This window comes from Caloenas nicobarica, chromosome 9 (assembly GCF_036013445.1).
Source record: "Caloenas nicobarica isolate bCalNic1 chromosome 9, bCalNic1.hap1, whole genome shotgun sequence".
NCBI lineage: Eukaryota > Metazoa > Chordata > Aves > Columbiformes > Columbidae > Caloenas > Caloenas nicobarica.
The window spans coordinates 5,465,522-5,478,044 of NC_088253.1; the positions used below are offsets into that span (position 1 = coordinate 5,465,522).

General features: G+C 39.0%; 1 protein-coding gene across 1 annotated transcript in view; it reads right to left on the minus strand.

Annotated features, from left to right (window-relative positions):
- Positions 1-12,523, minus strand: part of TOX3 (TOX high mobility group box family member 3) — a 72,446-nt gene that overhangs the window by 12,146 nt on the left and 47,777 nt on the right. Inside the window, exons 2-3 of the mRNA XM_065641181.1 lie at positions 10,319-10,384; positions 6,194-6,448 (exon numbers count right to left, since the gene is read on the minus strand). Of these exons, the coding sequence (XP_065497253.1) occupies positions 6,194-6,448; positions 10,319-10,384 (321 nt within the window). The remainder of the gene's footprint in view (positions 1-6,193; positions 6,449-10,318; positions 10,385-12,523) is intronic.

The following is a 12,523-nucleotide window of genomic DNA, read 5'->3' on the forward strand; positions in this document are numbered from 1 at the left end:
ACAACGTGTCCAGACCAGCTGCAGCACCTGCCTCACTGGGCGGGCTTAAGACAGCAGCACCTGATTTTGGAGTTTAAACTCAGGAGGCGGAATAGTTTAAAGCCACGGCCCAGGCTTAATGCACAGCTGGTGTCCCTGGTCATACATGTCCATGTTCCTTCTGAGTTCAGTTCTTAGGAATATCATAGATTCAGCTCCCGCTCCAATTCCTGACAGCTTTCCCAGTGGGCTGTATCATCCTCCACATATTCATATGGCACCTCACAATATTTTCTGGAGCTGATGGGTCTTCATTTAGGCATTGTTAATTTAAAACAGTCAGAGCCTTCTTTTTCCCAGACTGTTCTGCCAATGTTACTGTGTTTCTCTTCTTTTGTGGAGAAGACCCTGTGGATCTCCATGGCTAATAATCTACTTGCGTAATTTTTAAATTATTATTTTCTTAGCGCCAGCAGTACCTGCTATTCAGACAGGTGTCTTTGGCAACTGCTGCCACTTTGTTTCCTATAGACAGGTCCTCCCTTGTGGTTACTAGGAGTTGCCTATTTTTGAAAAGAACACCAGAACACGTTTCCTTCTCCAACCACAACAGCTCATTAACCGACAGCCCGTTGTGTCTGTACCGATGAGAAAGGAGGGGAGAACACGTCTCTCAGATAAGTGACGATATTATCCACAATGAGCATTACAACGTCACTGAGGACACAAAAATCTGCACACTATTAAAACCCTATTATTTAGTACGTCACTGTCTTCACATCACACTAAAGTTGTGGCACGTAGCCTCTGTGCAGAACCACCGCTGGTTGGTGCCTCCAGGGTTTCCAGCCCATTATCCCCCACGACACCCTCCAAAAGGTAACCCAAAAATGCAAAACTACGCCACTAGACACAAAAATATTTTACTATAGAGCAACCAAAAGAAATGACTTTGTAAAGCCTTGATCAGCAAAGCACTCGGACCATTGGGCAGACACCAGCCCGTCCCAGTGCTGGCGCCACAAAACCCCAGTTTGGTATTACTTCATTTTCATATTAATTTTTCTTGGTACCACAAATAATAAAAACAGTGGCAGTAGCAGCTACCATTGCTGCTGGGGAGGTCTATACAAACACGCTGCTGATTTAAAACTTCAATTTAGTAATCCACCCTACTAATCCAAGAAAAAAACAGAAATAAGAAAACTCTGAAGATAATCTCTCTTTCTAGTAAGAATAGTTGCTACTCCTATAAATGAATAATTACAACCTTCCGGAACGAGTTGCATGTTTTGTATTAAGGATGACAATAAACATGTTCATAACAATAACAAGGGCTTGTTTTAATAGACCATTTCAGGCGTTAAACACATTAATGACCCATGAAATAACTGCTTCATCTGCAACACATTAAACAATGTTGTTATAACATTGTATTAATTGAAAACCTACTCCATTCTCCCTAGATAGCAGATTACAGACTGCGTATTAAAAGAGAGATTTACAAATAAGTTTCTTTGTGAAGGAAAATTAAACATATCAATTAGACACACACAGGTGAGTAGAGAAATAACTGTCTTCTGGCAATTTTAAAGCAACTTTTTATTCTTGCAGTCTTCTGTTAATCTATTCATTTAAAGTCGATTAGTAATTTGGGAATTTACATTACTAAAGAAGATTCAGACCTTTAAGTAAAAGGCACCACTCTTCTGGAACATTAATAATATTTCTGTTGTATGCAGCCTTTAATAAGCTCAAATTTGCAACTCTTTAAAGCCACATTATTGAGCTGTTTATTTTAAAAGTGTCTTCCTGAAATAAAAGCGATAGTCACCATCATGCCTCTGATTTGAGCACAGTGCTACTCCTAACTAGTAATGTAATTAAAGACGAGTGTATTCCACTATGAATTAGCCTTATCTGTGCAGAATCCTGAACACACTGACAGCATTGCAACAACTATAAAATAGAAACCGTCTCAAATCTTCATCAAATAGGGAACACATTTTCTCTAGCAGCATAAGTAATATAGGGAGCAATATGTGCATTTATCAGTCTGGTTTTGTAACATCTGTACTTTTTTGAATAAAAGAAAAAAATCAGACTGAAAAGAGACAATTATTTTACTGTCTGTTTCTTAGATATCAGAAGGAGAATTCTGAAATTCATCAAAGCTAACCTTCTGTTATGTACAACAGGCTAAGCTGAAAAGAATGTTAACAAGTTCAATTTTCATTCAATCAGCACTACTGCTCTCTGAAATGTTTCATTGCAGGAAAGAAATAAAAATAATCTATATGGTAATTATGAGGATGAATCCCCCAGTAACTTTCAGCTACATGAAAGGTCAGTTCTATTCAAGATATTTTATCAGTCCCCTGCACATACTCCTGTCCTGTCATTTTAAATCTGAACAGCATTTTATTTTCCCATTTACAGCTACCTGCAGAATTAAGTACTTAAGCCAAATAAGAAAAAAAAAAAAAAAAAAAGAAAAAAAAAAAGAAGAAGAAATGTTGAATGCTGGCAAAGGCTATAATAGCATGGAGATAAATCGTTCAGCTGCTCTCTCTCAAGCCTCTGGGGCTGCAGATTTTTCTTCTCCTGGTGCACTGTGGGTATTCAAAACTTGTTCAACATGATTTCATTTCATTTCAGGCACTGCCTGAGAAAACTAAATTACAGAATCAATCATACAGAAGGTCAGAGTGAGACTTCATTACAAGTATTGCATGCTTGCATGAATATCTTTCATTTATGACTGACCCAATATGTCACAATAGCTGTCTAGTAAAAATAATCCACTTTCTGAAATTGATGTACTACTGATGTCAATGCTACTCAGCAGGCTGGGCAGATTATAGAGAGGTGTTAAAAAAAGGAACCCTCAGGAGCACAAGTTGTAGTTTTATAGAATTGCCACAGTTTACAGATTAAAATAATTTTTCTATGGTCAGCTCAGCAGAAAACAGAGCATTAACGTAAAATATTGGGAGTTGATTTTTAATGAGGATATTGCTGGCGATTTGCACTTATTTATATTCAAGTATTTATAGGGATAATACTTGCATCATGTAAATCCATGTGTTCTTTAAAGTCACATGTACATCAGCACTCCATTTTTCAGTGACTCATTTTTGAGCATCACGATTTTATTTGCATACTATTAAAATATGAAAATTAATCAAACTGGCTCCATTTTATCTCCTCTTTTTGTTGCTGTTGTCTGTTTTTAAACGTAGAACATTGCTGTTAAGTAAGATAAATGTGTTGTGTTTGTTGCCAATAATAATGAAGTTAATCAGCATCGTGACAAATTGTCACTCTTCCCATGGCATAATCAGCGTGCCTGGATTCAGCTCCTATGTATCAGAAAAAAACCCAAACTACCTTGTTCTTAATAGCGTGAACAATTGTTAACTCATCAATACAACCTTTTAATAAGTGCTAGGCCACATTTATTCTGAGAATAAATATCTTTCTTGCACCGTGACTTATTTTGTTCAATATAATAGTATACAAAGATAACGTTAAAAAGAAAAAAAAAAAAAAATTTTTTTTTTTTTTGGTCTGGTCTTGCTGTGTGAAATATGTGAGATACTTGCAGAAGTATTACAGTATTACAAGGTAGCGAGCCAACTCCATACCCTAAGGGAGACATAGGAGAACCTTGACATAACCTATTTTTAACCATGCCTCTGGCAATTCTGCATTCAAGTTTATAGGTGAACATGTCAGGTAGTACAGAGAAAAAAGCCAAAGACACACAGTATTAATCATAATTCTGTCCAAGCCCATTTGATTTTTTCAACATTTGTGATTTAAAATCTCATGACATTTCTTCAAGGTGAAATCCTTCTACTGGACTTTTCAACAGGGCAGGACTGCATTTATCTACATTAAATATTGCTTACAGTAAAGCTTTCTAATGCTTCACAACACAACCAATAAACTCAATGCAGTTCATACTAAAATAAGTTTGTATTCAGCTAAAGAAGCTTTAGTGATTAGCAGTACACTATTAATACAGCCTTTAAATAAGACTATCCTAGTATTGCTGGGTAAGAACATTGTTCTGTAAGCGTATACGAACATCATAATTATTTTACAACCTCATCTTTAGTTCTTTCAGATATAGTAAATTCAATTGACCATGAAATGAAATTTCATAGTCAAAATGCCTCCTTTACATTTTTTTTATTGCTGCAATAAAGTTTTTATAGCTCCAAGGCAAGGTAATTCATGAAATGTCTAATTTAAAGATGAATTCTAATATTATTAATAAATATTTACCAGTTTCATAAAGTGCACATTTTTCACATAAAATATGATATAATTTTTCATTTTCTATTTTTGAAACACAGATTAACAGCTGGAAAATTTGAGTACTAAAGAGCGTTACATGAGTTCAGAGGAAACCTATGCAAGACCCCTTTCTGTTAATGTTTCTAAGCTTCCTGAAGCCACTCAGCATTGCGAGAAAAAGACCACCGACCAAAATACAAAGGCAGGGGTCACTCCATCTCACGGCATCAAACACATCATGCAGCTGTGGGGAAGTGTCTGACCCACGAACCTCCCTCTGTGGCTCCCCTGTATCAAACCACGCAATTCCTCCTCAATTCTCTGCAGCAAAACTACACACAAGCCCCCAACCCACAGCCACCCTAGAAAATATAAATACCCCTGGACTATTCAGATAAGGAGGCGTGAGCTTCTCTAGGTCTTCTCTTCGACGTGTACAGGGATCAATTCTTACCATTGAAGTAAACGGAAACCGTGTCATTAATTTCTCAGAATCCCGTTCAGCAGAAGGATGCAAAATCAAAAGGCAAAACTTGGTCAAGTTACAAACCACTTGGTAACATTGAAGGGACACTCATACATAGAACACGAGACTAATCCAGCCCGTTATATTTATTACATATTTCTGAGCAAGTTTCATTGGATTCAGTGTGCAAACACTCCATAACTTTAATTTTCACGCATAACATTCCTGAGTCTTAGGTTTTATTAATCTGATCCTTCTTTAGTAGTCACCGGGCATGTACAGTGTGTACAAAATCCCATGCAAAATGGGATCTGAAAAGAAGTATCACATCCTCCAAGGCCTTCTTTGTATCTATGGAATTACTGAATTCTGCACCTCCTCAGTAGTGGGCCGTTTGCGCTTAATTCTGTATTAGTGCGACCTCAAAGGAAATACTAAAATTTGCAATGAAGCCAGCAGCCTGCAGAATTCCTGAGAAATATTTGCTGCGTGTTATTTGCAAATCTTTAATTAATTTTTGTTGACTAGAATAATAAAAAACAAAAAATATTTACGTGCAGACATAATATGACAACACGATGACCTTTACTACAGTCCAACAGCAAATTGCTATTTTCACTATACCAGGTTTAGCAAAAGGTCCTATAAAAAACAGCTAATCAGAAAAAACTAGAGTTGATGTAAAACATCTGTTCAGTCTAAACTTTCACTCTGTCTTAAATATGCAATACAGAAACTAATTCTAATTGTAACCACTGAGTTTAAAGCGCCAGGTATGGTACACTGACTCCCAGCTGTGTCCCACCCCTGGGAGCGCGAATGTTACCGCACAAAGCTTGGAGAACCCCAGGCAGGGAGATCCCCAAAGCTGAGAGGAATGATCACTTGAAATGTAGACAAGCAATTCCCTCTAAATGCTGTAGTTCACCTTGGCCAACACAATGGGCTTCCAACTCCTGATGCCAGTGTCAACCGTAAAGCACATTTCTGAACGTTAGCAGCACTTGGGATGCCCAGGATGCCAAGGGGTATGGGCTTCCAAGTCCATTCCCAAAATTAAAATTCTGTGTTTATAAAGCCCAACTGCTTCTTCACAAGAGATCTGTTGACACACGGTACAGCACTGCACTGTACATTAACAACCATGTTTATTGTCCTGAATCCACCAATATTAAACCCTCAACCATTTGCCAACTGCCTTAGGGAACTGAATAATAGCAGATCGTCGTTTGCTGCGCAACACTGACAACACGTGTCATCATTCATACAGGATACACCTGCGCATAACACAGACACTGGCAAATGCTTGGTGAGGCTACAACACCAAGACACCGCACGCATCTTCTGAGAGGTCAATTAAAACTGATAGATGACACAAATCTACGTTACCATGCTTTGACAAGCAATATTAGGCAACAGAGACACACAAAGAACCGGACCTACCATGTGCAATCCATTGCTGTGGATGACGCCCTCCTGCTCCACCAGATTTCGGGATATTGTAATAGAGGGAAGATCCAAGCTCTGCGGGGGAAACTGAGGCGTAAATTCGTTTCCTTGTGCAGGCAGCTGGTCGCCAAGGCCCTGGAAGGGCAGCAGGATATCTGCCATCCCCAGGGCAGGGTCCGACTCGGGCGGCGGGGTGATGGGTGGGATTTCAAACTCCTCGTCCCCAAGGCTTGGCGTGTGGAACGTCTGCTAGAAAAGGGCAGGACAAGGCAAACTGCGTTAGGGCACCCTGCTCGCACACTCACCTCCGGACCCGCAATCCAAATCTGCTTTTGTTCTCAAACGCGAACTCTATACGCAACAAAATTTTGAAGTTTCGTACACTGAGGGGGTTTGTGGATCATTCTGATTAAAGATTTAAGTCTCATTATCATATGGCTTTAATGGAGTATCAGTATTAACAGTTTTTTAATGCGTACTTAATTAGCAACATCTGTCTTTGTTGTTAGTCTGAATATCAGCTACATTGGATTTGGCTGGATAACAAATTGCCACTTTATTGATATGTTAGTAAAATAGCACAAACAGCTTACATTACTCTCATGCTTCATAAAATACGGACAATTCTGTAGCACACACACACAACATTAATTCAGCACTGACCATTTCACATCTTTTGTTTCCTTTTTATCCACTAATAAACATGAAATATTATAATTCTGGTCTTTCTTTTCTTTTCCGTCCCAAAAGGACAATGCACCCTTTTAAATGAGGGTTGTAATTTGGAGGAGCAACACGTACAAAAGAGCGAGGGTGATTACAGCAGCTTCCAGTGCTTTCTGGAGCAAGCCAGCTTTGTTCAAACAGTAGGTTTGTTACAAACTAAACACCTGTTAAGATGCCTTGAGCAAAACATTTACTGCCAGTTATCTTCAGGGTTTGTGCGTGTTTGTACGTGTGCATGTGCCTGTCAAAGATAATCTTTATTCAAGTAGAGTCTGTATCTGGCTTCGACAGTGCTGACTTTTATTTGGGAAACAAATGAGCTACACTTATTCAAATTTCTTGCGAGTTAAATGAACTTTCATATATTATTTCAGGTCCACTGCTACTTAATAATAGAAATCCAGTGCTTGAAATTAGGTCATTTTAAATGTACCCAAATCAGGACTGTCTTGATCAAATTGGGCAGTTGGCAATCCTAAAATAGGCACTCTTGTCTTGTTCTGGACATGCAAGGCTGCTCTGGGATTTGTTTGTTTGCATTAGTTCAGGATTTGAGTTGGGGGGGAAGAACTGCTTTATGTATTATTTACATTGTTTGAAAGAGTGACTTAATGCCAGTTAATTTAAAAATGATATGTTCAGTGAAAGATCTCATTAACTGCTGCAAATTGTCATCCTTCAAACTGTTAATGATGATATAAATTAATAACCGCTTGAGAGAAGATGGAAACTGAAACACAAGAAAAAGCTCTGCCCGCATATAGAACCTGTCAGCTGTCGTTATTGGTCTCACACCAGAAATGATGAGGTCCCAGGCTGCCGCGTTCCGCGGTTCCGCCGGGCTCTGCCGAGACTCTGCCCATCGCGCTCCATCTGCAAGGCTGTAAATTCTGGATGTGAAAGCTGGGCCCGGGGAAGGGAGACGTTTGACTTCCCCGCCGCTGTGGTACAAAAGGTGTGAATTTTTTCTTCCTCTGGACCCCTTGGTTCCCAGGCACAAAGGATGGATTGGGCAGGAGAAGTGTTTGGCTAATGAACATAACCCTATGGCTGCATTTGCGGTTATTTTGGCACTAACGTGGTCTAGTAACAGATGCAACTGTAATTTGTGACTCATTTGCTACCCCATTACTGCTTAATGAAATCTAACATATCACATTAACAATACGGATAAACACTCATTCTTGATATGTGGCATTTGGCTGTTTTCATTACCACTGTAATTAACACTTGAAATATTATTTCAATAAATATTTAAGGTGCTTTAAAATGGGTCGTAGTAATCATGACATAGAGACAGAAAACATAAAGGAAAAGTGTGGTTTCTAAGCCCGAATGTGCTCTAGGATTACACTCTTAAGGCATTATTTACAGGAATAAAATGGGCTTCTAGCTCAGCAGTGCTGAGGCCCAAAATCATAGCGAGAAAGCTACATTCATGTTAATGTAAAAATACTACAATTAAATACATTGTAATGTAGTAATTGCAAATTTAGGTTCACGCTTTAATGCTAACACTAACATTTAACCATATTTTTATTCCTTGTTCAAGCAAAAGGGTTCAGTGAAATCAGCATTATAGTATGTTTGAACCTCTCATTCCTTGACATATTTATGAAATAGTGGTAATTACAAGAACTGGATCTTTTTCCCCTCTAACATAATAACTCTAGGACAGCTGTATAAATATATAACACAGCTAGATAATAATACAATATTTTACTTAGAAAAGCAGCATTCATCTTAATATTTATAGCTTACTACAAAGGGGAGAGTAAATTGATGAATACCTTAACATTTTTTTAAATGTGAATTTAATTCTCTCACAATATAACTTGTCCAAATATGCATATGCCTTTTTTAAAAAAAAGATATAACAGAGCTAAGAATGAGGATGAAATAGATGAAATCTGAGAAGAAAGCAAGCCCCTCAGTGAAATAGTCTTAAATCCAAATCACTGGGCTATTCAGTCTGTAAAAAGAGCCTGAATACTATGCAATTTAGGATTGCAGAAAGGTATAATATTGGTGGGATTTATCTTACCAATCACATTTTTTAAAGTTATTAACTTTTCAAATATTTATATCTTACAACATTTTTTTAAAAAAACTGTGTGCATGGTTAAATGCCATCTGTACTGAAATGTTCAAAACATTTGTTCCTTTTGATAAAAATGCAAATCTGGAGAACTGTTGTATCAACATATAACAGCCAATGTCTGACACGGTGAATTATCACAGCTGGAATTAAATTGTCTCTGAACAGCTGCTGGCAGCAGAGCTTTCATCAATGTTTGATTCAAATGTAGGAAAGAAATTCTACAGAAAGAAACATCATGTTGTCATTACAGATGGGGTTTGTGTTCATTATCACAAATAACACTGGAGCTAGTGCCAAACAATATTCCCTTATCTAAGCAGTCTTGCTGGGTAAAAAGAGATGGTGACCATTGTATAAATGATTCATAAAACACAAGTCTTAATTCTAACCTTCGTATTTATTGCTATATCTTTCTGCTTGTTTTCTCCAAGATCACTCTTTTTAAAGTGCACAAGAATATCTACGACTGAATCACCACTTGCAACATGGAAAATCAGGGCTGCCCAGTTTTCTAACCTTTCCTCATGTTGAGAAGATCATTTATGGCATGTACCCTATATAAATATTTAGTTCTTATTCTTCATATTGCCATGCACATGAGTAGACAGTGCATCTTGCTCTTTCCATCCTTCTGCTCCCTTCGGAATAAGAGCTGCTGATTTCTAGCAAGGAGCACAAGGTGTTTCTGTCTGGAGCTGGGTCAGCATTAGCATGCCGATAGTCTATTAAGTGGCTGGAAGGCGGTACCACCGCAACAAAGACCCGGTGACCACCGAACCTTCTCCTGTTTCCATTCCAAGGGCACCGATCGCGCCCATCACCCCCAGCCCAGCTCTTGCTCCTGGTCACAAGTTCCCTTCCCGCAGCACGAACGCTTCAGGAAACAAAGTTGGGTTTGGTTTTCTAACTTTCATGAGTATTAAGAACCCAAATTAAAATGTTTGTATCTAGAACAGAAATTAGCACATTAGCTAGTAATGACTATCACCAAGCTTGCTTTCAAAGCGTACACCTACTGTGCTTTTTATTTGTTTCCTTCTGTTTATAATTTTTTTCATACATAAAGCAGATTTGTTTCCATTGACGTGCTATGTAAGCAACAGAGTTATGGACAGCTAAATTGACTAGTAATGGAGAGCTGTCAGGTTATTTTCTTTCTCATTAAAGTCTTTATTTTGTGCTCCATAAAACACACAGGAATTCGGCACTTCACTCTTCATCCATTCAAAGTCTGTTAAATTATCAAAGCAAACAGCAGAATATGAGCATAGATAAAAAAGAAAAACATCTACCTCATTCGCAGCAAGAAATGCATTATTTGCCTCTGCCATGTTCATGTAGTTGTTATTGTTTCCAAACTGAAAGAAAAATAAATATTTGGATTTTAATGCATGCCATGATAAACTTTTCTTTACCTCATCACTGACATAGAAAAAGTTGAAACACCTCCCCCCCCCAAAAAAAAGAAGACTAAACAACAAACAGATAAGATGTAATTTTGCAGATGTTCTTTGAAGTCAGAACTAGACTGGATTCAACATCATCATTATTATTATTATTATTATTATAATATACCTGGCAACCCCATGTCTGTACATGGAAGATATCCAAGTGCATCTCTGCAACTTTCTTTGTCCATGTAGCAAAGCCACAAAGGTGACTTTGGAAATCAGTGTCCATTAAAAAGAGACTATTCTCCAGAAAAGCCATTTTGACTCTACTACATCTTTCCTGACACACATTATAATATTTCTGCAGATGATCCTAACCCGGAGGATTGCTACAACTGGAAGTAGCTCCTGCACTACTATTCTAAGTAGACCTGGTTTTAAAGAGATGAAGGTCAATAAGGAGAAGAATGAGAATCTGCAGCCTTGTTCATAAAATCCCATTCTTCCCACAAAATGAAAAAGCCAAACAATCCCCCTTTGTCTATCCTTCCTTCCGGTTGAGCTCCCATACCCTCAAGTGCATGTTACCACCAGGACATTTTGCAAACGAGAGAAATTGTATCGCACGGAGACCTTGAGATCTACCCATGGTGGAGGCGGACGAGTGCCCACGTCCTCCCACTCAAGTCCCACTCCTCTCACACACGGGGACCTGAAAGGGGCCTCTCGGATGCCAGAGACCCATTGCTCCCAAACTCCCAAGTATCAACAATTGTTGAAGAAGAGAAGTTCTTTTTTCTTTTACAGACTGAGCATGGAAAAGAAAGAGACGATCGGCATTTGGTTAATTGGCACTGAGCATGCCTTATTCCCTTGAACGGCACTTCTGAAGGCAGGTAGTGCGGCAGCTATTCCTGCACGTGTCCCGGGCACCGGCAGCGATCTAGAGTCTCTGCTTCAAGGAACGGATACCACATGTTATGCAGCTACCACAAAAACCCTAAGTCACAGGCTTTCACGTTTCTATTATCAGGCACAGTGCACGCTGCACAGTAAGAGTATCAAATGTGAGGAAAGTCCCCGTGCTGTCCCTCCGATGCCCTGCCAGGCCACTGCTGCTGAAGCCACATGCTTCCCTAAACTCCCATTTTTGAGCTCTGCAAAGCAATTTTCAGGAAGGCTTTGTTTTATCTTGCCAGATCTTGGTGGACCTGCCTCCCAACAGCAAACACACCACCCGCAGCACAAGGTCTGCAACAAGTGCGCGAGGACGGGCGGCCACGCACGTGTACGGACGGTTCTTTTTGAGTAAGAAACTCTGTTGTGCTTTCAGACCTGTCCTGAAAGGAAAACCACTTTGCTCCACCTCAATTCACTTCTACACACAACTGTTTTTAGCAGGGATGTGTTTCAGACCCTGACTTGCTGCGGTTCCTGCAGCATCCCAGAGCAGTGGTAGGACCATGTCGATCCTTTCAAGAAAGGCTCATTCCCTGAAAACTCCAAAATCCATTTCTGACCATATGACCAAAAGTTAAAAGGAAGGGAAAAAGTAAAATAAAAATCAGAGGAGGAAACTGTAGTGATAGGGGACGAAAAAAGGAAGATGAACACGAAGAACTGGAGCCTCACGTACCTGATGAATTGTCAGACTGACAAAACAAGACCGACAAAATCAGAAGACAATCACGAGGAGGAAGAAATATGAGATGAGATTCCTCATTCTTAAGTATGAAATTCCATTTGTGTACTTAACATGCTGAGTCTTTCAACCTAGAACACATGTTAAGCAACAGAGGCCTTAACACAATATGGGGGCTGCCTCAGAGCTATTAAAACTCTGTTATCCTCAGCTATGCAGATACTCAAGTAATGTCATCCATTTTTAAAAGCCCAGATGTCACCCATTTTTGGAGATTAAAAAATTCAAATAAAATTGCACATTCAAATTACTGTTTTGGCACATAAAGACGTCGGTGTGTGCTCGTGGATTTGTTGCACAAAGACACAGTACTTCAGCTCAGCAGTGAGACCGACAGGATAGATTTTTCTCATGTCAGTTAGTGGCAAACTGAGAGAGATTTATGTGAAAAACTCAAACAGCTC